Genomic DNA, 25,044 nt, shown 5'->3' on the forward strand with positions numbered 1-25,044 from the left:
CGACAGCGGGTTTCCTCTCGTAATATCTGTGTGGTCCTTAACCATATGTCTGACGCCATATAACCGTAAATAAAATGTGTTGAGTGTGTCGTTAAATAAAACATTTTTTTATATTATTTTTTTATGCACAAGATGCTGATTTTACTTGTTTAACATAGCTGATAATTGAAAACATTTCTGAAATATTATGTATTTTTAAAACTTTTAATACTTAAGCTTCTGACTGCTGTATTAATTTTTCACAAAAATCCATGTTGAGGGTGGGTGGGAACAAATTTATAACCTTTACTCACAAATTTTCACTTATTAATACATAAAATAATGTTCATATGCGAATCATTAAGTATTATTTTTGTGAGTTTTTTCTAATATTTCAGATAAGTTAATGTTGATTAAAATCAGGCAGAAAATTGATAAAGTTGCATGTATGTAATAAGCACATTTGTGGCCACATTTTCAATAACACCAGAATATTTTGGGGAAAAGAACTGCAATTTTATATCTCAGTATTTTGTTATTTTTCGTTGTTGATAAAATGGTCAAATTTATTATCAAATTGGCTATCACGATAGGCTATCAATTCCTGAAATTACTGTGATGTTCTGCAAAAATATTTGCCGAATACCACTTTTCCGACTAAAAATTCCTGTGTGTTTCTCATGCAAAAAACCCCAACTTAAACATCCATTATCAACATTAATCTCAATCAGTGTATGGCTTGCGTGACGTCAGGTGACATATCTTTCCTGCAGTACCGTATATCTTCGCCTGTAAATCGATCTCGGCTATAAGTCGAGTCCCTAATTTCAAGCCCTGAAAACTTATTTTTTTATTGACCCGTTTATAAGTCGACCCATGAAAAACAACTTATAAATATTGAAATATTTCTTATTTTCTGCACATGAGAACAATAATGTACAATATTTGAACAAAAGAAAATTATTTTACAAACTTCGGTTTTCACGTTTTGTACATCGCAATATAATCAGACTATTCCAATCAAAACTATCATTATTACTTAGCATCAAAACGAAATATTCCCTTAGTAGAGAGTGAAAGCTGTTTGACTGTTACTGTATAGTACTGTACAGATGGTTTTGTGCACAGACAACAACTTTATTTATAAACACTGCCAACAGATCACTACGATAAAAGTTTTAAAACTGAAAGTATCACATTTTGCCGCCATATTAATACATGTAAGGAGGATAACTCTGGAAAGTACACTGGTTTTTGTACCAAATGATGTGTGTCCCTATTGCTCTAAATAGTGAACTGCAGAGATCAGTCTATTTTAAGGGAAATCTCAGTAATATTCATGAAGTTAATCACCGTCAAAATAAACTCAGGCAACAGGTAGTTAGTATTGTTTACATTTTTACTATTAGTGATGACTGTTAATTTAACTAAGTGGACTGTTGTCTTGGCATGTGAGTGAGATCGTACGCCTTTTTTCGCATAACGAAAACCGTTCTAATGCCCAAAAAAAAAGGTTATAAAAAATAAATGTCAAATTAACATATTTGAGTATAAATACATGGCATGCTTCAACAATAAAACTTGTAAAATAATCCCCAAAACAGTAATATTTTTTGGTGAAATTTTTTTACCCTCTTATAAGTCGACCCCCCAAGTTATAAAATAATTTTTGGGTGAAAAAAATTGGACTTATAGGCGAAGATATACGGTAATTAGGTTAAAATGTATTGAAACATTACTGTATATTTTTTTCTCTGTCTTGTACAGATGGCACTATTGCAATTCATTTCAAGTGGGCTTTCAAGAGTTGCTGTCCCTTCCACGGTTCACTGTGATCATTTAATTGAGGCACAAGTTGGCGGATCAAGGGATTTGGCACGAGCCAAGGTTAGTTCACTATTAAAATACATAAATGTTTGGTTTTTTCATATGTGTACTGAACAGCAAAAGAAAAGCAAATATTAATGTAGATTTCTTAATTTATTTAAACTATTGATTTTTGTGTTTTTTTAAATTATCTCATGTCTTGTGTACATTGTAGATCAACTTTGACAAATATAAATTTGACGTTGGTGTCCATGGTATATAATTTGATTGATGATGTTGATAAGTCTACTTTTACTTTATTGAATTATTATTGTTCTATCTTTACAGATAAAAATACGAGATCAAAATTGTACACAATGTATATCAAAACGCAATTTATTGCAACATCTAGCAGTTGTTAGATCTGTGGTAACAACTTATAGATATGTCTGCAATCAACAGATTACAAACATGTTTGGGTTTTTATTGGGAAACTGGCACCTAACAGCAGTGTTATAACTGTCCTAATTGCTCTGTTGTAGGAAGTTAACAAGGAGGTGTATGAGTTCCTTGCGTCGGCCAGTGCTAAGTACGGAGTGGGATTCTGGCAGCCTGGAAGTGGAATTATTCACCAGGTGAGTAAATGTCCACAGTAAAAAGATACTACTCAATTCTCATGTTTACTGCATTTTACACAATAAGTCATCCATTACTAGTATATTTCTCGCTCCAGACTGGTACATCAAAGGTTGAGGTATGTGCTATCCTGTCTATGGGATGGTACATATAAAAGATCCCTTGCTGCTAATCGAAAAGTGGCGACAGCGGGTTTCCAACCTCAGTATTTGTGTGGTCCTTAACCATATGTCCGACGCTATAGAACTGTAAATAAAATGGTGTTGAGTACATCAATAAATAAACCATTTCCTTCTTTTTCCTTCCATTACTAGTACTGGGTTCCTATCATTCTTCTCTTCTTTAAGGTGGGTGTGGGGTGTGTAGTCAGTGGTAAAGCACTTGCTTGATGTGCTCATTGGCTCGATTTCTCAGTCCAGCCAGTGCTCCCAGAGAACATTTTGTTTTCAAAATCTTGATAGAGACAGGATTTAGCTCAGTCAGTTGAGTACTCGCTTTGCAGTATCTAACCACCTCGGTGGATCTATTCAACCGATTGGGCTTTTTCTCATTCCAACCAATGCACCACAACTGGTATGTGCTTTCTTGTCTGTGGAAAAATGTATATAAAATATACCTTTCTGCATTAGGAAAAATGTAGCGGGTTTCCTCTGATGACTCTCATAATTAATCAGTGTGCTCTAGTGGTGTTGTCAAACGATATGATACTGAACAAAATGTTTCATGGTTTCACAACTGATGTAATGAAGGTTGGGGTATGTACTATCCTGTGTGTTATGGTGCATATAAAAGACCCCTTGCTGCTAATAGAAGAGTACCCCATGGTGTGGCAGCAGCAGGTTTGCTCTCTGTATAGTCTATAGCCATATTTCTCCCATCCCTAAATAAATCTGTCTTGTATAGGCTATGATGTCATTGCATTTAACATGGGGAGTATTCTGCCATTGGTAATATATGACATCATATTAATACAAATTGGTTAGTTTTGGATCAATATTTTGTTATTAAAACCTTCATTATAAAAGCTATCTTGTTAATTTGTAAGCCTTTTCCCGGGTCGAAATTTCCACCACCTTGGTGTACTTGTTCTGTCCAACATGACCACATATGATCTGACACTATATAGCCATCAATAAAATATGTTGAGTGCTTTTGTGAAATAAAACATGTTTGTCTTCTCTTCTTTAAAATTAAATGCCTTTTTCTGTTCTTTTCAATCTCTTGTTTTTGTTCTCTTGATTTGTTTCAGTAATATTTTTATGTGACAAAAAATAGCATATTTGACCTCTGTTTTCAGATTGTGCTAGAAAATTATGGCTTCCCTGGAGTTCTTCTCATTGGAACTGACAGCCACACTCCTAATGGAGGTAACATGCTACTTTACTTGTTTGATGATTCACTCTGTACATGAAAATGCGAATAATAAGATTGTGTCCTTGAGAACCTAGAATTGGTAGTTCTTTTTACTCCATCTTTAAAGCAAAGGAATCAATTATTACATCAAAACAGAAGTAATTAGTAAACGTTAATTTTTTTGTGAAAAATATTATTTTAAAAGTCTTTTTGCAGCAGCATATTTTTTCTCTTTTTAACTCCAGGCTGTCATAGATAATCATAGATTATTTATATCTGTCATCGAGTTGGTGTCCATTAAACAAGGTGCTGTTGTGCTAGTAAGAAGTGTTCAGGTGTTGTTAATGAGACATTCCATAAGACGTGTATTAAAGGTGGTCTTGTTGTGTACAGGTGGTCTTGGTGGGATATGTATTGGTGTTGGTGGAGCCGATGCCGTAGACGTGATGGCAGACATCCCATGGGAACTCAAGTGTCCTAAGGTAACTCACGTCTTTATTTGTTGCGCTATGCAATTACACATCACTGTCAATGTGAATAAACATGGCACTGATTGTACAGTGGTATTGATTGTACGGTAGTACTGATTGTACAGTGGTACTGATTGTGGATGCAGAATATATAAATCAGGGGCCTAATTCACAAAGCTCTCTTAGGCTCTGCTAGACGACAACAGTATTCTCTCTGCAAATCTTTTAACATTGCACTGCAATATTGCAAAGTTGCCAGAGTTTAGTGAATTAGGTCCCAGACTAGTAAGTGTAAGTGGAACGGAATCTAGGTCAATGGTTGAGTGCATGTCAGAGATGTTATTGTCGCAGCATTAATCGCCCTTCAAAGCAGGCCTAATGATAAGGAATGTTTTGTTTATGCATTATTTACCAAAAAATTCCTTTTTTTGGTAACCCATTTTGCACTTTGGGACGTCATTTACATGGTCATGACAAGTTATGCAATAATGAATTTGGTCACTGAATTTGTTGTCATACAATCCTTAAATGGTCTACGCCAGTGTTCATATGTTGGAGGCCTGAAAAGAATTTCCCTTCTCAGCAAGTGCTTCATGACTGGTACATTATTGGGAAAGTATTGTAGGAAAGTGCATATAAAATATCCCTTGCTGCTTTTTCATTTCTAATAACAGTGCAGATTTCATCAAATACATTTTAGAATGGTTTCTTCGAATTGTCTTATATTTAACTTGTATTTACTCTTTCTTTTTACAGTGCACAACATAACATTGATGTTGAAGATTAGTTTTGTTATGTTTGTGAAAACAAAATATCGACAGTTAACCCAAACTTAATTCTTTTTACAGTGCACAACATAACATTGATGTTGAAGATTAGTTTTGTTATGTTTGTGAAAACAAAATATTGACAGTTAACCCAAACTTAATTCTTTTTACAGTGCACAACATAACATTGATGTTGAAGATTAGTTTTGTTATGTTTGTGAAAACAAAATATCGACAGTTAACCCAAACTTAATTCTTTTTACAGTGCACAACATAACATTGATGTTGAAGATTAGTTTTGTTATGTTTGTGAAAACAAAATATCGACAGTTAACCCAAACTTAATTCTTTTTACAGTGCACAACATAACATTGATGTTGAAGATTAGTTTTGTTATGTTTGTGAAAACAAAATATCGACAGTTAACCCAAACTTAATTCTTTAAATTGAATGAAAGGAGATTTATCTCTGAATACTTGTATGCTTATTTGGGACATTATGGATATACAGATATTTTATTTTTAAATATGTAAATTTGCACATTATTGGTCGTATTCCATCCATGCTGCCTGTCATGCAGTTTACGGATCAAGGACGATTGATCCAAGGGTGGAACGTGACCTAGATAAACACAGTAAGGTACCCAACAGGTGTGAAGAAGAGTTAAGAATGCTATCTTCATGTATTATGGTACCAACATGATTTTACACAATTAAATAATATTTGTTCTTTTATATGTTAAAAAAGCCTACTTTATTACCTTGATACTATTTTGTTTTGATATTTACGTTAACTACAATACTTGTTGCTGTTGAAATAGAACCACCCACCCATTACTTCACATTATCATAAACAGTAATTTTTAGCACTTATCCAGGGCTCTCCGCATCGGTGGGCCCATTAGGCTATTTCTCATTCCAGCCAGTGCACCATGACTGGTATATCAAAGGCTATGGTATATGCTATCCTGTCTGTGGGATGGTGCATATAAATGATCCCTTGCTGCTAATCGAAAAGAATAGCTGATAAAATGGTGACAGCAGGTTTGAACTCTCAATGGTTCTTAGCCAATAGTCTGATGCCATATAACCATAAATAAAATGTGTTAAGTGCGTCATTAAATAAAACATTTCCTGTCTTATCCAGGGCTTGAACTTAATGATGGCACCAACAGCAATTGCCATCGTTGAGATATAATTTTCTGTGGGTTGGGAGAATGACCAACTCAATGATGGCAAACTGAATATATCTGGTAAACATTATTTGACAGTATTTAACATTCGTACATCTGGAATATTATGTCTACATGCAACAAAATAATCTTTCAGTCATATTTAATTGCTGCAATAGTCACTGTTTAAAACATTGCCAAAGGCAGGCTCACAGTTGCTGTCAGTTGGCTATTTCACCCGCAGCAATTTTGTAAAAAAAAAAAAATTAAAAATGCCGTGGGTGACAAATTCTGAAGTTCAAGCCCTGTTATCTCAGTTTCTTCACTTGTAATCAAAACTTAATGAAACTAATGAATACATTTTCAGTCCATATCTCAGGTCCAAGTTATGCGACGGGCAAGATTTCTTTGTTCTGTAGTACATGTGTTTTGGATTATGCAGCTATTAAGGTGTTTCTACAATAATTTAAAATGTAAAATAATATTTTTTTTAATCTTGTTATTATTGACCCAATCCAGGTGATTGGTGTGAAACTGACGGGCAAGTTGAGTGGGTGGACATCACCAAAAGACGTGATCCTCAAAGTGGCTGGAATCCTCACTGTGAAAGGAGGCACGGGTGCCATTGTGGAATATTTCGGACCTGGAGTCGATTCCATTTCGTGCACAGGTAAGACTGATTACTTTGTGCAGTCCACTACTGCTGTAAAATATTAAACAAACCATTTTCTTTATTCTTGTCAGTATTAGTATTGTCTGTCCCACAGAACTCCTTTTTTCATGCTATGGAACTTACTATGAGTTATTTATTCCTGAAGTGATTAATTTGTAAATTACACAGAAATAGTATTTTTCTGTTATTTTCAAAGCATTTTTCTTTTCTTCATACGTCAAAGCAAACTGAAATTATTTGCAAAAAACATTTTTATAGAATAATGGGACAGACTATAGTTGTGCATACACTTGAGCAATTTTAGTGAATTATTTTCTTCTTCAAATGTTAGGATTTAAGCTGGATCCTGAATCTGTAGTCAAATTCACGTTTTCATTAGTTCATTAATTCACATTTGGCAATTAAGAGCTTAAATTGTGGTTGTATGCACGGATGGGGTGGTGGGCAGGTTGTAGCCCAGTGGCAAAATGTATGCCTGATGCACAGTCAGTCTAGGATCGATCCACGTTGGTGGGCCCATTGGGCTATTTCTCATTCTAGCCAGTGTATCACAACTGGTATATCAAAGGCCGTGGTATGTGCTATTCTGTCTGTGATGGTGCATATAAAAGATCCCTTGCTACTAATGGAAAAAATGTAGCTGGTTTCCTCTTTATGACTGTGTCGTACTGACCATATGTTTGACATCCAGTAGCCGATGATTAATAAATCAGTGTGCTCTAGTGGTGTTGTTAAACAAAACAAAACTAGTATGCACTGATGGAGAACCAAAAAAAATAAAGACTCATTCATGTTTCGTATTTTGAACAATTATGTCTCCTTTCAACCATTCATTGTTTTTATTACAGTATATAGTTTTACTAACGCCCATTACAAGGCTTAGCTTTCAGGTTTGTTTTATAAGTACATGCACAGGTGGAAATAGTTATTTGCACTTTAAACTACTATATCATTGTTTGCCTACCTAATCTAGGCATGGGAACTATCTGCAACATGGGAGCCGAGATTGGAGCGACCACATCCGTCTTCCCGTACAACCACCGCATGGAGGACTATCTGAAAGCCACCAGTCGAGGAGGTGACAACCACTTTATTTTCAACAGTTTTCTTTAGTGTTTATACACAGCTGACTTTCAGTAACATTACTTTTGTATGAGTGGACTGTATATTTGTTATTGGTTAGCGTCCTCGGTGGTGTCGTGGTTAAGCCATCGGAAATAAGGCTGGTATTTACTGGGTTTGCAACCCGGTACCGGCTGCCACCCAGAGCAGATTTTAAAGACTCAATGGGTAGGTATAAGACCACTACACCCTCTTCTCTCTCATTAACCACTAACCCACTGTCTTGGGCAGATAGCTCAGGTGTGTGCCCAGGACAGCGTGCTTGACCCATAATTGGATATAAACACAAAAATAAGTTGAAAGGAATGTATGTTATTGCTTTAAATTAAATAATGGGTCTTGTAATAGTGACAAAAATTATGACTCTTCAGATCAGAGTGTGGCTTGTTAGGTCACTCGCTTCAAGTGTTATAAATCATAGGAAATAATCCCGTTGGTAGAAGAACCTTGTAAGGGTTTTTACAATTGTTTAGTTCCTACCTGTAGTTCATAATGTCTAAAGAACACAAAACACCAATGAAAGTTTAAATTTTTATTATTATACACATAAATTTTGCAATTAGTACCGTACCAGACATTGTAACTGCACATCAAAGAAAGATAACTACATGGAAGTAGTGAAAGTATGTAAAAGTACACAGACACATTACAGCCCTTGGAGATTGTACTGAAACTAAAAGAAAAATACCATGCACATTGTTTGATGCAGATAACACATGTATTAATGCTCACTCACTCGCACACTTTATCATATGTAAATGAAATACAGCAAATTTGGGATGCAAAGGCCATGTTGTGAGCTGTTTTGTCTATGGATTAATGCATAGAAGAGATTCTCTGTTGCTAACTGCTAACTTACATGGTGATTATCAGGCATGGCTAGAGCCCCCAACCCCCACCCCCTAATAATTCTGAATCAAAACTATTATTGGTAGTAAATCTTAAGTCAGAGATGAATTTTACTTGTAGAATGCAGGCAGTTGCATTTCAGGACATCTATATTTCCAAAATGTTGCAGTTATGTTTTAATAATGTACCATGTGCTAGGGTGTCATTAAACATTCTTTTTATTTTGTTACAAATGTTGACTTTTTTTCTTACAGATATTGCCGAGCTTGCTAATAAGTACAAACATCTGTTGTCATCTGATCCCGATGCCCAGTATGATGAAGTAGTTGAAATCAATCTGACGGAGGTATTTGTCGAACTAGTTCCATTACATTTGATATGATGAAATTATATGATGTCAAGAATTGCAGTGTACCAAGTGACTAAATAATTTACAAATTAATACTAATAAATAAATATAATTATTATCTGGATATTGAAATTTTAATTTTTAATAGATGTTGCCTGAATCAGGGAACAATATTTAAAAATCTTAGGTAACTGGAACTTGGTTACTGTGGATTTCTTATCTAGGCAACATTTATATTTAATATGTAATGTAATCGGTTACCTCAAATTAGCATTGAACTTGTATTTTAATGACAATATTTCCAGCTGCTACTGATAGTTTTAGAAAAACAAAATATAATTATATAACAAAGAAAACATATTTCAAATAATTAAAGGACAGTTTCTTTGATACTTGGTAAGATGACTTCCTCAGAACATGTTATGGTTTACCATGCAACCCCTACAATTGCCCACGGCAGTCAGCAATGCCGTGGAGTTTTTCATTCTCCACGGCACCTTTTTTTACTGTGGACTATATGAGAATTGTTTTTCCAAGGCATGTTTTTTGCCCAAAGACATTTTCTTAATTTGCGGTTTGTGTCAAATTAAAGTTGCCTGACCAACATGCAGACCATTGGTGATTCACATGAAATGTGCCCTGCTCTATATTGCATGTTGGAGGTTTTCTTGAAGTTTGGTGTGACAGGAATCTTCATACTAAAATGTTACGGAAGCTGAATAATTTTAAAAACCAAAACCTTGTATACTACAAATAGTGTGTACAAGTTATACTGTGAGAGCATGTTTGAGTGATTTTTGTGCCTTTGAACTGAGTATGTATGATTTTTTTTGTAGCTGGAGCCCCATGTGAACGGTCCGTTCACCCCCGATCTGGCACACCCCATCTCAAAACTAGGAGACACTGCCAGGAAGAACGATTGGCCACTCGACATTCGAGTTGGTGAGAACAGTCCTCTATTTTGTTAACATTAACTGACCTGTTTTTGCAAAATATAATGTTTGTTTGGAAGAAATGTCAATAAAACCTGTCTGAAGACTGTGACAGTAAGGTATTTCTGTTGATATTTAGAACATAATGTGTATCTATCTAAAAGTCTGCAGAAATATCAGGTTATTACATTAAAGGCCATGGTATGTACATTTCTGTCTGTGAAAATGTACCCCAAAAATGTCCAGCTTTTTCCTCAGTAGATCTGATAAGGTTTGTTTTTTTTCACCATCCCAACCAGTGCCCCCATAACTAGTGTACCAAATGCTGTAATATGTGTTTTCCTATCTGTGGTAAACCACACATGAACAATTTGGTAGGATTATTCTATGTAGTAACAGTGTATAGGCTATTCAAGTACACTAAGACCATTTGTGTCAATAGTACATTCAACACCATATAGCCTTAGTTTTAAAAATGTGCAGAGGTGTCATTAGCATTCTTTGCCGTTTTATCGTTAGATTCTTTTTTAATTGTATTTTGTGTTTCAGGCTTGATTGGCAGCTGTACAAACAGTAGCTACGAAGACATGAGTCGTTCTGCGAGTATTGCCAAACAGGCGCTGGAACACGGTCTGAAGGCGAAGAGCAAGTTCACCATCACTCCGGGCTCGGAGCAGATCCGGGCCACGATAGAGAGAGACGGACAGGTGACTAGCACAAGTAATTTGTGTTACTGTGGTCATGCCTTCGGAAGTAAAACATTGGTTTCTTGTAGCAATGCTGACTTGAGAAATTCATTCCATCTCTTTATTTAAAAAAGTTGTGTGTTTTGGGTTTTTTTTTAAACAAGTAAATTACTAATTCTGTACCAGGAATAACAATGAAATATATTCTGGTCATTGCTAAATATTTAGGATACAGTATATTTAATATTACATTTGATATATTATACAAATTAGGCCAAAATTACAGAAAAAAAAGCTATTTGCATGGCGTTTTTTTATATTAAAGGGACACACCCTAGTTACGGCTATTTGTTAACCATTACGGCATTGTTTTTCGCTATTAAACCCCATTTTTCCCAAATAAAATTGCACTTTACTTACATTTTATTATTTAGAATACACATTTCCATTAACCTGAAGTGCTTTTTGGTAATCCTGATGTTTGTAAAACCATTGAAATGCATTTTTTGCATTTTTTCACAAGACGTGTTGTCGAGAAAAAAGCGTTAAGCAAGCGAGGTCCAATCTATTTTTAGAGGGGATATTTCCATTTCAATGTCACAGACGTTGGTATATCACGTGACCGTTATCATTTTGGTTCGGTTTGTTTTCTTGTGCGCGGTTCGCGCAATCAACATCCGATTTGTTGTTGTTCATTTGTGAGATTTTTCTTCACAGTTCGTGAACATTTTCAGTAACAATAAAGTTCAGACAAGTAAGTGTCTCAATACAAAACGTTACAAACCCTTAAAACCAATAATTTTGCTAAGTCTTACGATATCTGGAGAGGGGATACAACCAGGACAGAACAGTTGGAACATGTCCAGGAGAGGTGAAACGAACGCACCCCAAGTCTGTGAAATTTGTCGTGACACGTAGGCATTGTTGTGCTTCGAGCGACATCTACCGGTGACATCAGAATACTAACTTTCAAAATTATTTCAAGCAATTGGGACATGGGGATTCCCATGGTATTTATCGATATAAAACCTGCTTTTTCACTCCATTTGATAAAAATGTGATCTAAGTGTATTACAGGTTTGTAGATTAACCAAATTATAATTTATTTTCGCTGGATGGAACTAGGGTGTGCGGCTTTAATGCTGATATAAGTAAAAACATTTTGTAAGCCATATAAAATAATATGGTATTTATCTTTAACCTAAAATAACTTTACATTTACCTTTAACCTAAAATAGTGTTTGCCTTTTAATCTGAAATAACATTACATTTACCTTTAACCTAAAACATCAAATGAACCAAAATAACATAACACCAGTTCCACAACCATGAATAACAAAGTAACAACACAATAATTGCTATTGCTAAGAGCTACTGTCAAAGCCACTACATAACTATTTAAATTTTACTTCAGTAATATTTTATTTAGGATGTTCTAAAAATGATATAAAATGATATGGCAAGTGTAGGTTTAGATTAATCTAAATGGGTATTGCTTTGGGTGGGGATGGTTAACTCCACTAAGAGCAGTACATTCTCTAAGACTACTTCTCTGCCATCTGTCGAGTTTTGTTAAATGCAACGTACAGGTGTTAATGAATTACCTTTCATAACATGCTCTGATGTTTCTGATATTCAGGCTAAAGTTCTTGCCGACATCGGAGGACTTGTCTTGGCCAACGCATGTGGACCATGTATTGGCCAATGGGATCGCAAGGACGTCAAGAAGGGGGAGAAGAACACCATCGTTACCTCGTACAACCGCAACTTCACAGGGCGGAACGACGCCAACCCGGCCACCCATGCCTTTGTGACGTCACCAGAGCTGGTCACTGCGATGGTGATATCGGGAGATTTGTGTTTTAACCCACTCACAGACGAACTCACCGGATCAGATGGCAAGTTTCATTCACAATCTTAGGAGTTGGTCATAAGTATGCTTTGGGATGATGTACACTTTTTTGTGGATTATAACTGAACTGCTTTATCACAATACAATCAGGTCCTGTGTTTTGCTCAGAAAATCAACCCCTGCAATTAAGAAAATGTCCATGGCAAAAAAACTTGTTATTAAAAAACAATCTGAATATAGTCTAAGGCAAGAAAGTGCTGTGAAGAATTGAAAACTCCAAGGCATTGTCGATTGCCATGGGCATTAGCAGGGGTTGGAAATAATTGGCTATACCTGTCAATTGAGACATATGGTTTTAAAAGACTCCATTATGAGTCTTCAGCAACACGTTGATCAGTTATTAATATTTTGGTACCACATCAGTCACATGCCTGTTGTTTAATCATTTAGATTACAGAATATATTTATTGTCTGATCTTTACCAAGTGAAATCAGTATTATTTTTCCAATGGTGGCGAGAGCGTACATTTTTACATTTAGCTCACTGTTAAATGTTCACATTTTATCGATGGCATTTTTATTTATATAATATAGTGTATTGTTTTTTTGTAGGTAAAAAGTTCAAATTTGCTAGTCCCTATGGAGATGAACTGCCGTCTAAAGGTTTTGACCCTGGTAATGTGACGTACCAAGCCCCCCCTGAGGACGGCAGCCAAGTCAACGTGATCGTAGCACCCGAGAGCAAGCGACTGCAGCTACTCACCCCATTCGATAAGTGGAATGGCAAAGATCTCGAGGATATGCCAATATTAATAAAGGTATTCAGTGTACTTATGGAAGTTAATAACTGCTAAAAACAGTTGCTGGCATAACATACATTACTCTTAAACAGAGCAATTATTGTGTTGTTATTCGTGGTTGTGGAACTGGTGTTATGTTATTTTGGTTCATTTGATGTTTTAGGTTAAAGGTAAATGTAATGTTTAAAGTTAAATGTAATGTTATTTCAGATTAAAAGGTGAATGCTATTTTAGGTTAAAGGTAAATACCATATTATTTGAGGTTATGATAAATATTTTATTTCCACTTTTGATAAATGCTGTGTTATTTCAGGTTAAAGATAAATGTCATATTATATTGGATTAAAAAGTTCAGAAAACATTTATGGTAAAAAAAAAAAAAAATTCGAGTTGCAGATAAATGTCAATTTATTTCTGATTAAAGGTTAAAAAACCCATTTAAGTTTAATTATCAATGTTTGTTTTTTGTTTCAAGTTGCAGATTAAAGAAACATTTACGGTTAATGATAAATGCTGTGTTTATTTCAGGTTAAAGGTAAATGCACAACGGATCACATCAGCGCTGCGGGTCAGTGGCTGAAATACCGAGGTCATCTTGACAATATTTCCAACAACTTGCTCATTGGGTGAGTTTGTCATTGTTCTTGTCCTGTTTGACACAGAAGGTAATGCAATATTTATCAACTAATGTGGACAAGGGAAATTAACACAATCAGAATAAAGCCAGAAGTTTAGTTACTCTGGCCTCTGGGATTTTCTCTCTCTCTTTTTTTGTTCTTTTTTTTGGGGGGGGGGGGTCACAATGTTTTATTTTGAGGAAAGTGCTTATCAAACATCTTTTGATGAATAAATTTGATAGCTGTAAACACAGTTGCTCAAGTTTAGATAGATTTAGATCCTCTAATATATTTACTTAGCAGTGTCATCACAGGGTGTAAAAATTGTTGATTTCAGGGCAGTAAATTCAGAGAATGGTGAAATTAACTGTATCAAGAATCAGGTGACTGGAGAATATGGCACAGTGCCAGACATTGCAAGAATCTACAAGGTTAGTTTTCACAAATCTCTCAGCTGAATTTACAAAGCCAGTTTTAGACTTACATGCATGTATCTACATACATGTATTATGCTTAAACACCTGTTTTAGACTTACATGCGTGTATCTACATACATGTACAATGCTTAAACACATGCGTTTATGAAAAACAGGCTTTTTAAATTGGGCCATATATTTGTGATATGAATTCAGATGAACAATCTGCTGGGTAGATTCTGAGAATGTGAAATCATTACATAGTTACTATCACCATGATATGAGAAACTGTGTTACAAAACTCTCAAATACACTGGCTATTCAGCTACATCCTTGCTGAATGTCTACTTCCAGTCATAGTGTACCAAACTCTCAAATACACTGGCTATTCAGCTACATCCTTGCTGAATGCCTACTTCCAGTCATAGTGTACCAAACTCTCAAATACACTGGCTATTCAGCTACATCCTTGCTGAATGCCTACTTCCAGTCATAGTGTACCAAACTCTCAAATACACTGGCTATTCAGCTACATCCTTGCTGAATGTCTACTTCCAGTCATAGTGTACCAAACTCTCAAATACACTGGCTATTCAGCTACATCCTTGCTGAATGTCTACTTCCAGTCATAGTGTACCAAACTCTCAAATACACTGGCTATTCAGCTACATCCTTGCTGAATGTCTACTTCCAGTCATAGTGTACCAAACTCTCAAATACACTGGCTATTCAGCTACATCCTTGCTGAATGTCTACTTCCAGTCATAGTGTACCAAACTCTCAAATACACTGGCTATTCAGCTACATCCTTGCTGAATGTCTACTTCCAGTCATAGTGTACCAAACTCTCAAATACACTGGCTATTCAGCTACATCCTTGCTGAATGTCTACTTCCAGTCATAGTGTACCAAACTCTCAAATACACTGGCTATTCAGCTACATCCTTGCTGAATGCCTACTTCCAGTCATAGTGTACCAAACTCTCAAATACACTGGCTATTCAGCTACATCCTTGCTGAATGCCTACTTCCAGTCATAGTGTACCAAACTCTCAAATACACTGGCTATTCAGCTACATCCTTGCTGAATGCCTACTTCCAGTCATAGTGTACCAAACTCTCAAATACACTGGCTATTCAGCTACATCCTTGCTGAATGCCTACTTCCAGTCATAGTGTACCAAACTCTCAAATACACTGGCTATTCAGCTACATCCTTGCTGAATGTCTACTTCCAGTCATAGTGTACCAAACTCTCAAATACACTGGCTATTCAGCTACATCCTTGCTGAATGCCTACTTCCAGTCATAGTGTACCAAACTCTCAAATACACTGGCTATTCAGCTACATCCTTGCTGAATGCCTACTTCCAGTCATAGTGTACCAAACTCTCAAATACACTGGCTATTCAGCTACATCCTTGCTGAATGCCTACTTCCAGTCATAGTGTACCAAACTCTCAAATACACTGGCTATTCAGCTACATCCTTGCTGAATGCCTACTTCCAGTCATAGTGTACCAAACTCTCAAATACACTGGCTATTCAGCTACATCCTTGCTGAATGCCTACTTCCAGTCATAGTGTACCAAACTCTCAAATACACTGGCTATTCAGCTACATCCTTGCTGAATGCCTACTTCCAGTCATAGTGTACCAAACTCTCAAATACACTGGCTATTCAGCTACATCCTTGCTGAATGCCTACTTCCAGTCATAGTGTACCAAACTTCTTGGTGTGTACTGTCCTCTCCAAAAAATGCATATAAAAAAAACCTTTTTGTTTCTTGTAATATATATTGATTTTCTCGTTCCAACCAGTGCACCATAACTGGTCAAAGGCCATGGTATGTGCTTTCCTGTCTGTGAGAAAGTGCATGTAAAAGATCCCTTGCTGCATTAGGAAAAAATGTAGCAGGTTTCCTCTGATGAATATGTGTCAGAATTACCAAATGTTTGACATCCAATAGCCGATGATTAATTAGTGTGCTCTAGTGGTGTTGTTAAACAAAACAAACTTTAATTTACTTTAATATTGACAAATTGAGATCCCTTCTTACATACTGTTCAGAGTTGGAAAACACATTTAACTCAAACTCACTGCAAAACTGCTGTGGAAGATGCCCTGAAAACTAGTTTTGTGCAACTTTTTTTGCTTTGATAATTTTGTTAATTGCCAGGTTAGTTAATGTAGTGAGATGTTTATTTCAGTCAAAGAAGATTCCCTGGGTTGTCATTGGTGATGAGAACTACGGGGAAGGAAGCAGTCGGGAACACGCAGCCCTGGAGCCCCGCCATCTCGGAGGAAGAGCCATCATTGTGAAGAGCTTTGCTAGAATTCACGGTACGGTCGTCAGTAATTACAACTTATTAATAAAGTTACACAGGCTGTACAGCGATCATACATTTTTTCTACTTTTTTGTCGTTTTCCTATTTTTCCTACTTTCTTTAAAATACCTACTTTTTCCTACTTTTTTGTTTTACTGTGAATTACTGTTAGTGTGCATATTGCTTGTGTTATTATAAAAATCAATAGTTATGGGATTTTCTTTTTAATACAGTGTATAACAGTGACAGTTACATAAGATTCATATTATTTTGAATATAAGAAAAATACAGGTACAAACTGAGCACCATATAAAACGTTTTAAAAGTATTTTCTCAATAATACCACTTTTTAGATTTAACACATTCGCTTACCCAGGATGAGTTTTAATAATGTTGCTACATGCTGTTCCAGTCCTACTTTTGTCCTACATTTTGCTTCTATTTTCCTACCTTTGTCCTACTTTTTCATAAGGGTGTGCTGGTCAGCCTTGGGACACTTGTCGATGCAACTGTGCATCTAGCCATTGCCCTGTGTTGGGGGAAGTGCATAGAAAACATCAGTAGGAGGTTTTAATTCTATCCAAATCAAAGACTGGTATATCAAAGGCCGTGATATGTGCTATCCTGTCTGTGGGATGGTGCATATAAAAGATCCCTTACTATTAATGGATAAATATAGCTGGTTTCCTCTCTATGACTATGTCAAAATTACCATAGGTTTGACATCCAATAGCTGATGATTAATAAATCATTTTGCTCAAGTGGTGTCATTTAACTTTAACTTTTCTATCTTGTTTAATTAATTATTAAAACTATTAATTCATAAAGGAGAGGTAGGCATATTCAATAATATTTAATGTATATTATTGCTTAATATCAACTAGTACATTGGTATATTTACTTAATACAACGAAAAAAAATGTGCAGGCTTTTGTATGTGTTGGTGGACCAAATATGCATCTTTCCAACACATCAGGCTGATATATTAAAAGGCAAAAGTTATTGTGACACACAAAAGACAAAAATAATTGATGGTAACTTTTTACTGCCCTGTATGAAACATTATAACATGGAAAGAGAAATGTCCGAAGATATGCAAATAAGCCACATCACTAGAGGGCTCCAGAGCGAAGTTGACACAGTCAGTAGTGAGTGTGTCCACCGTGAGCATTGATACAGGCCTGGCACTGTTGTCTCATTGAGCCCACTAAATGCTGGAGAGGGATGGTACGGGCTGTGAGGGTTGCTGGCTGGAACCTGTTTCACAGATGTGTGTTTCGGATCCATGTGTCTTGGCGAAGGGTTGTCACGTGTGGTCGGCCGCTACGGGGAAAGTCCCTTACCTGATTGTTTTGTTGATATCGTTGACACAAGTGCCATATGGTGTTTGTGGACGTTGAATTTATGTGCGACGTCACACTGCAAGGTCCCAGATTCAAGCATCCCTATGACTCGCCATCTGTCATTTTCACTGAGGCATGACATGACAAAATTGTGTCAAACAGTTCACTAATGGTGTTTTTCTGACTTCTGGACTTCTGAAGGCAGCACAAAGTGGCAATGATTTGCGACAATGTCTGGCCTTTTATGGTAAACACTGGAAAGCATTTCTCTCGAATAGCCCATGTTTCTTGCACAAAGCATGCAATCGCTGCAACAACTTCTTGGTTGCATTTCTTTGAGCTGTTCCATGCACATTTTCTGTGGTTTACATCCATAAATCCATTCACAAATTTATTACTCCAAACAATCCATGTCACAATAACTTTTGACTTTGAGTATATTTGAGTTTAGCATTCCTTTAAATATATTTTGTAAGTTATAATCATTTCAATAAATTATCTTACAGAAACAAACTTGAAGAAACAAGGGATGCTTCCCTTGACTTTTGCGAATCCTGCTGATTACGACAGAATTCAACCATCCGACAGGATCTCTTTAATTGGTCTCCGTGAACTTGAACCAGACACAGTGAGTTTCTGTTGTTTTCTCAGAGATTATGGAGATGGGGAGATATATATATATAAGTGGCCATTAGATACTAAATGTTCAAATATTTCAAATATTACCGTATTTATAATAGTGTGGTATATTTCCGGTTTGCCGAAAATATACCACACTATTATAAATTTAGAAATCTCGCGCATTCACGTTAGCCACAAGAACGAAATGTAATATGCTATATTTTTGTTTTCATATATTTATTAGTCATTTACAGTGTATGGGGTATATAACTTTGTTTTGATTTATGCACGTGTGAGTCTGTGACATGTAAGTACGCAAGTACTAGCCTTTGTTTAATGTGACATGTAGGTCTATGTACTCAAATACCTAACTTAAGTTTTGTTTCTTGGTTTCTTGAATATACCGCTTCTTTCGCTTTTCGTTAATTTTGGTGACGGGGGGGGTGGGGGTGGGGAATGCGGTACATCTTGCATTCACTGTAGATTTTGTGGTTTAAAAAAACGGTGCGCATTATATTGTGGTTCATGGGTTTTTTTTTGGAATAAACATTCAAAGTGGGGGGTGCGCATTATACACCGGTGCGCATAATACATGGGAAAATACGGTAGTCATTCATGATTCTCCTTTGCTGAAAATATTTTACATTGCCTAATAACGAAGTCCGTATCATTAAGTATTGTAACACGTATCATCATGTGACCCATGTGTCGGGGTATGCATCATAACAAGACCAACCTCTATCAATACACCTCTGATAGTTGCGTAGATGTCTTAGACAATTCTCATGTGATTGCTGGATTAGTGTTACATCTAACATATTGTATTGCAGTCTGTCACACAGTAATTATTAAAGGGACTATGATGCCATTGCTTCCATTTAATAAATCTGATAAATATTACACATTAAATACATGTTCTTGTTTAGACAATTCTCATGTGATTGCTGGATTAGTGTTACATCTAACATATTGTATTGCAGTCTGTCACACATTAATTATTAAAGGGACTATGATGCCATTGCTTCCATTTAATAAATCTGATAAATATTACACATTAAATACATGTTCTTGTTTAGGGGGAGGGACGTAGCCCAGTGGTAAAGTGCTCACTTGATGTGCGGTCGGTCTGGGATCGATCCCCGTCGTTCCAGCCAGTGCACCACGACTGGCATATCAAAGGCTGTGATATGTGCTATCCTGTCTGTGGGAAAGTGCATATAAAAGATCCCTTGCTGCATTAGAAACAATGTAGCGGGTTTCCTCTGATGACTATATGTCAGAATTACCAAATATTTGATATCCAATTAATGAATCAGTGTGCTCTAGTGATGTTGTTAAACAAACCAAACGTTTGTTTTTGTTTACAATATCGGTGTTTCTTGTCGTCCTAATGTTTGTACACACTAGCTCAAATTTCATTTTACTTCGGACTAGTAGTTGTATTTTTTAACTCGTCCTTCAGAATTTTTATTGGCAAGTGGGCGAGTACTTTCTGCACCCCTGTATTAATGTGAAATGTTGAGTTTGGCAGTCCAGTTACACAGACCCATCCCCCAAATGTATGGTTTTTTGTACTACGGGATATAAATAAAGGTAACAATATGGCTTATGCACTAAACTAGACTGGCCCCTCCATTAGAGATCGTGCCTCCCACTCAGATATTATTCCTACATGCCTGTTACATGATGATAGTTTACTATGATGTTTCATATGAAATGTTCTGTGTTCCAGCCCATCACCTGCAAAGTGAAGCACAAAAACGGCTCTGTAGATAAAATCACACTGAACCATTCTATGAATGAAGGACAGATAGCGTGGTTTCGTGCGGGCAGCGCCTTGAACAGAATGGCCGAATTGTCCAAGTGAATCCAGTTGACGAAAGCTTGATTCCTGATGTGTGGAATTTTCACATGCAGCTGTTGTCAGAATAGAGAACAACAAATATTAGTGCACGTTTTGTGTGTTATTATTAAAAAAGAAAAGGAAAAGAAGTGAAAGTTGTGATAGACGTAATCATATTTTATAGACGGTCTTGCACCACACCAGTGTACATACACATCAGTTTTAACCTAGATTTCTTTACTATTGTTTTGTTTTAAAAGTACAGGTTTATCTTTTGTTATTTTATTATGTATGTGTGTGACAAGTTGGGCATTCTGTCTTGGCATATCGGTGAACTCAGAAAAAAACTTTTTAGCCCAGATTTGTCTCGGAAGTGACAATGGACTGTTGATAGGAAATGCTCAAATGAATAGAGTATATATTAAGTTATTTAACCTTTATTATTTTCAAATATTGTCTGTTGTTTTATTTATATATTTTTAAGTCATAGGAACAAGTCAAATATCTGCATACAGTTTTTTATTAATCCAGTGAATGGGGCATTATTAGTCTGTGTATATTTTGTGTGGATGAGATGAGTGTGAAAATGTTGGGACTTGTGGTTCCATGTTAACTATATCGTGTCTTACCTCAACTATTTACACAATATGGGCTAATGGACACAAATGTGTCTGAAACCAGATCTTGCTCTATGTAGAGGATGTGTTTGACTAAGCAACTTATTATCCACTGGACAGTTTTAGTTAGATTACTATCTGGACAAAATTCACTCCAAGGTTTTCCAGACAGCATCATTGTCTACAGTAATTGCAGATAGGTGTCTTGTTTTGTTTGTCTACAGTGTTATTACTCTGTGCTTTGAAATTAATCAAAAGGGTTTTCATAAAGTTGATATCTAGGCTGTGACAGTGCCTCCATGCATTTAGGTATTGTTATTGGTGATGATCCAGATAATCAAGTTCACTGAGTGTTGGTTGCTTGACCCGTTTAATAAATTAATATTTTTTTTATAGATTGTAGAAGACATTTGAAACGGCTCTGTGTGTAGGATTTTGTTACATAGATCAGTAGGAATCCCGTTGGTTGCATCTTTGTCTGTCCCTCCTTCACAAAGTAAAAAGGCGAGATATAGGTGTTATTTTTCCAGCGGGGGAAAATGCTGTCAACTTTTGCATTAAAGTGAAACGCTAAAGTTTCGTGTTTAAATCAGTTTCTCCAAACTATAAGTCGTAGGTCACTGGGCCCAATTTCACAAAACATAGTAAGCCTAGTTTTGCACATAAACATAAATCTATGACTAAACCACAATTTTTATTACCACCTTAGTACAACAAATATAGTTAAAAGTATACTATTTCATTTTCTTTTGTCCTTAAAATGCTCCATCTTCTGTAATGATGTAAAAAAACAAATTCAAGAAATAGATGCGAAATACACATGCCTGGTATAACTACTAGTCGCAGACGTAAACTAATGTTTTGTGAAATAGGCCCCTGGTTTATAGTGTACCTATGGATGTTCATAAGTGTACTTTTATGGTAGGCAAGACATTTAATTCCATGGGATTTGTTCAGAAAATACGCACAATCGATGGGCTCCAAGGTAGTGTGTGCACCACCTCACTTGTAGTATGTAGTATACTGCTTATTTACAACATATCCATTGAACAGTTCTTTTGAGTTTGTTTTTATTGAAATGATGCACTGAGCAAAATTTAACAATTTGTATTTATATATAGATATATACTTTACTTACTGCTAAGGATATAATAACCTGGTAAGAAATATGCATTGTAATTGTTGGTCTTTACAAGACCAGTTTAATGACTGGGATTTTCACTTAATGAGTACAGTCTTTAGGTTACATTTCAGTTACATACTTGATTTAGTCAGCTGGTAAGAAATATGCATTGTAATTGTTGGTCTTTACAAGACCAGTTTAATGACTGGGATTTTCACTTAATGAGTAGTCTTTAGGTTACATTTCAGTTACATACTTGTTTTCTACTCAAACTGGTCACCTGCATTTAATATCGTATACACCATCTATTTTGGAAGATTTTTATTTTTTATTTTTAATGATTTCACTGAAATACAATAATCTACGGAATCTATGACAAATGAGGAATCTATATGACAAAGGCTGCTTGCTTGAGAAATCCAGTGGTGGCCATGTTTACATCATAGAACTTTTCGTAACCACATTCATATTCAGTATAACCAATGCCACTTTACAACATTGCAAATATTATTCAAATATATATAATATAAATGTTTGCATTATTAAGTTTGGATTACTGTGGAATATAAGGAGAGAAAAAAAATTGAAATTCCCAGATTGTTATTTTTTTCTTTTATGGAAAAGAGATCTGAGAAATCATAATCAGAGAAATCTTAATCCGCATTTTATTTGGGTATCAAACTACTTTCCTAATACTCTACCGTGAATTTATATTTTTAAAATTTCAGTGTTTCGCCTCGTGATATTACAGGTAGACAATAGTATTACAGGTAGACAATATTAAAGGGACTGTCCCAAGTGTGTTGCCATTGTAAATTGCTTACGAACACAATTTGTTTTTACTAACTTCAATTGCTCTGTATTAAATGTGTTTGTGAATGTCCTAGTGTTTATACTAGGTCAAACTTCATATTATTTCCCAATATATATTTTTTTTTTGTATATTTCATATGAAATTATTGGGATACCAAATCCAGTTTGGGCTATTTGCAAAGATTAGGACAATCAGAAACACATTGAATATACAGATATTCTAAACAAGAATATGTATTTAGTATGTACCTTTATTCGTGAAAAGATTTTATTAGTCGGAAATATCTTAAAATTGCAGCAAACTTTGGACAGTCTCTTTCATATATTTAGTGTTGTGTGGTTGCCGTGTCTTTAACTATAATACAGTATTCAACTCGCCTCTTGCAGTTGTTGATTTTAAATTAGCTAGTACATGCATGTACATTTTGTGGACATACATGTATCTTCACAACAGCAAGTCAGTGAAAGTTTAGATGTTAACTTATTGCCAATGGTGATACTTGAATGTAGGCGTTTTAAGTTAAATTTTATTTTAGTACAGAGTGCCAACATAGTCTTATTTATTTTCTCTGAAACCATTAGTCTCAGTTTTACAGATTTGCTACCTGAGTATCATTTTTAAACATGTCAGTATTTAAATCACGAGAATAAAATTTTATAAAGATGTGTGACTTTTTCATGCCTGTTAGTGGAGTGCAGATTGTACAAACAAAATCTGTATTTTCTCTGATCAGCAACATTAGAAGCAGTGTTGTGCAGCACTTGACCTATTAAAGGCAGAATCGTATAGATTGAGAGCTGAAATATACACTGGATATTCCTCTTCTGCTAGCCTAATGTTCACTACGACAAGCCTTGCAAACATTTTAAGAATTTATTTTATTATATATTATATATTTTCAAGCAGCTTTTGAAGAGTTAATTTCCATTTACGTCGTTGAGAAAAACATTGCATGAAGCAGTTTTAACATGTTCAATGGACGTGGATTGTTTTGACAGAAAAAATACTGTCTCATTGTAGAGTTCTACCAACATCAGAATACCTTCACTGCTATCTCTAAAACCTGGAAATTGGCATTTATTATATTTTAGAAATTATTAGGCCTTGCTATCCTGACTTTGAGCAAACCTTAAGTTTTTTAATAAAATCACTAGAGGACTTTGATTTATTAATCATGTACACATATTAATAAAAACATACCCATACCTGACTCTTCTGAAATCGAGCCAAAATTATTCCTATGACCTTATTTGCTGGCTACAACAATGTTACAAACTAGTTACGAGAACAGTACATTTTTATATATATATATAAATATTAATTCTGATGCAATATTACATAATAAATCGGCAACATTTTGCAATTGTGTGGAGAATTGTAGCAAAACCTCCATCAATGGGGTAGTTTTAAAATGTATGAAATGCACATCTTCATCACAAATGAAACCCAGGTTGTAGAATAGTTCCTAGTTTTCTATAATATAAAAAAAACCCAAAAAGCCTCCCGCTACCAAAATGACAGCTCAAGAAAAATTGAATGTGCTGTCAAAAATAACTAATATTTTGAACAGAAAACAACACAGGCAGTTTTTTTCTTATAGATTTATGATCATACATAGCGGTATGGTACAAACAAATTGATGTAAAAAGTCATTAAAAAATGATTTATAAATTGCACGAAGACTCAATACTGACAACCGAGATCACACATATTTACATTTGTGTCACAGAACATACTATACCATATTTACAGGTAGACTGTAAATGATCTCCAACCAGACTAGCACAGCCCTTATCAAGGAACCTTAAAGTAGTATTGTAAACTGACTGCGAGTGTGTTCTGTATTGTGATTGGTTAATTATTCTTTTTCCGGGAT

General features: G+C 35.4%; 1 protein-coding gene across 1 annotated transcript in view; it reads left to right on the forward strand.

The window, feature by feature from the left end:
- Positions 1-23,831, forward strand: part of LOC121379059 (aconitate hydratase, mitochondrial-like) — a 35,887-nt gene extending 12,056 nt beyond the window's left edge. Inside the window, exons 6-21 of the mRNA XM_041507516.1 lie at positions 1,747-1,866; positions 2,328-2,420; positions 3,719-3,788; positions 4,168-4,256; positions 6,702-6,852; positions 7,829-7,933; positions 9,081-9,172; positions 10,012-10,117; positions 10,657-10,814; positions 12,433-12,691; positions 13,258-13,463; positions 13,974-14,071; positions 14,400-14,493; positions 16,690-16,822; positions 18,657-18,778; positions 20,504-23,831. Coding sequence (XP_041363450.1) covers positions 1,747-1,866; positions 2,328-2,420; positions 3,719-3,788; positions 4,168-4,256; positions 6,702-6,852; positions 7,829-7,933; positions 9,081-9,172; positions 10,012-10,117; positions 10,657-10,814; positions 12,433-12,691; positions 13,258-13,463; positions 13,974-14,071; positions 14,400-14,493; positions 16,690-16,822; positions 18,657-18,778; positions 20,504-20,638 — 2,031 coding nt within the window. The 3' untranslated portion in view covers positions 20,639-23,831. The remainder of the gene's footprint in view (positions 1-1,746; positions 1,867-2,327; positions 2,421-3,718; positions 3,789-4,167; positions 4,257-6,701; positions 6,853-7,828; positions 7,934-9,080; positions 9,173-10,011; positions 10,118-10,656; positions 10,815-12,432; positions 12,692-13,257; positions 13,464-13,973; positions 14,072-14,399; positions 14,494-16,689; positions 16,823-18,656; positions 18,779-20,503) is intronic.
- The last annotated feature ends 1,213 nt before the right edge of the window (positions 23,832-25,044 follow it).

The sequence above is a fragment of the Gigantopelta aegis genome, chromosome 8 (genome assembly GCF_016097555.1).
Source record: "Gigantopelta aegis isolate Gae_Host chromosome 8, Gae_host_genome, whole genome shotgun sequence".
Taxonomy (NCBI): domain Eukaryota; kingdom Metazoa; phylum Mollusca; class Gastropoda; order Neomphalida; family Peltospiridae; genus Gigantopelta; species Gigantopelta aegis.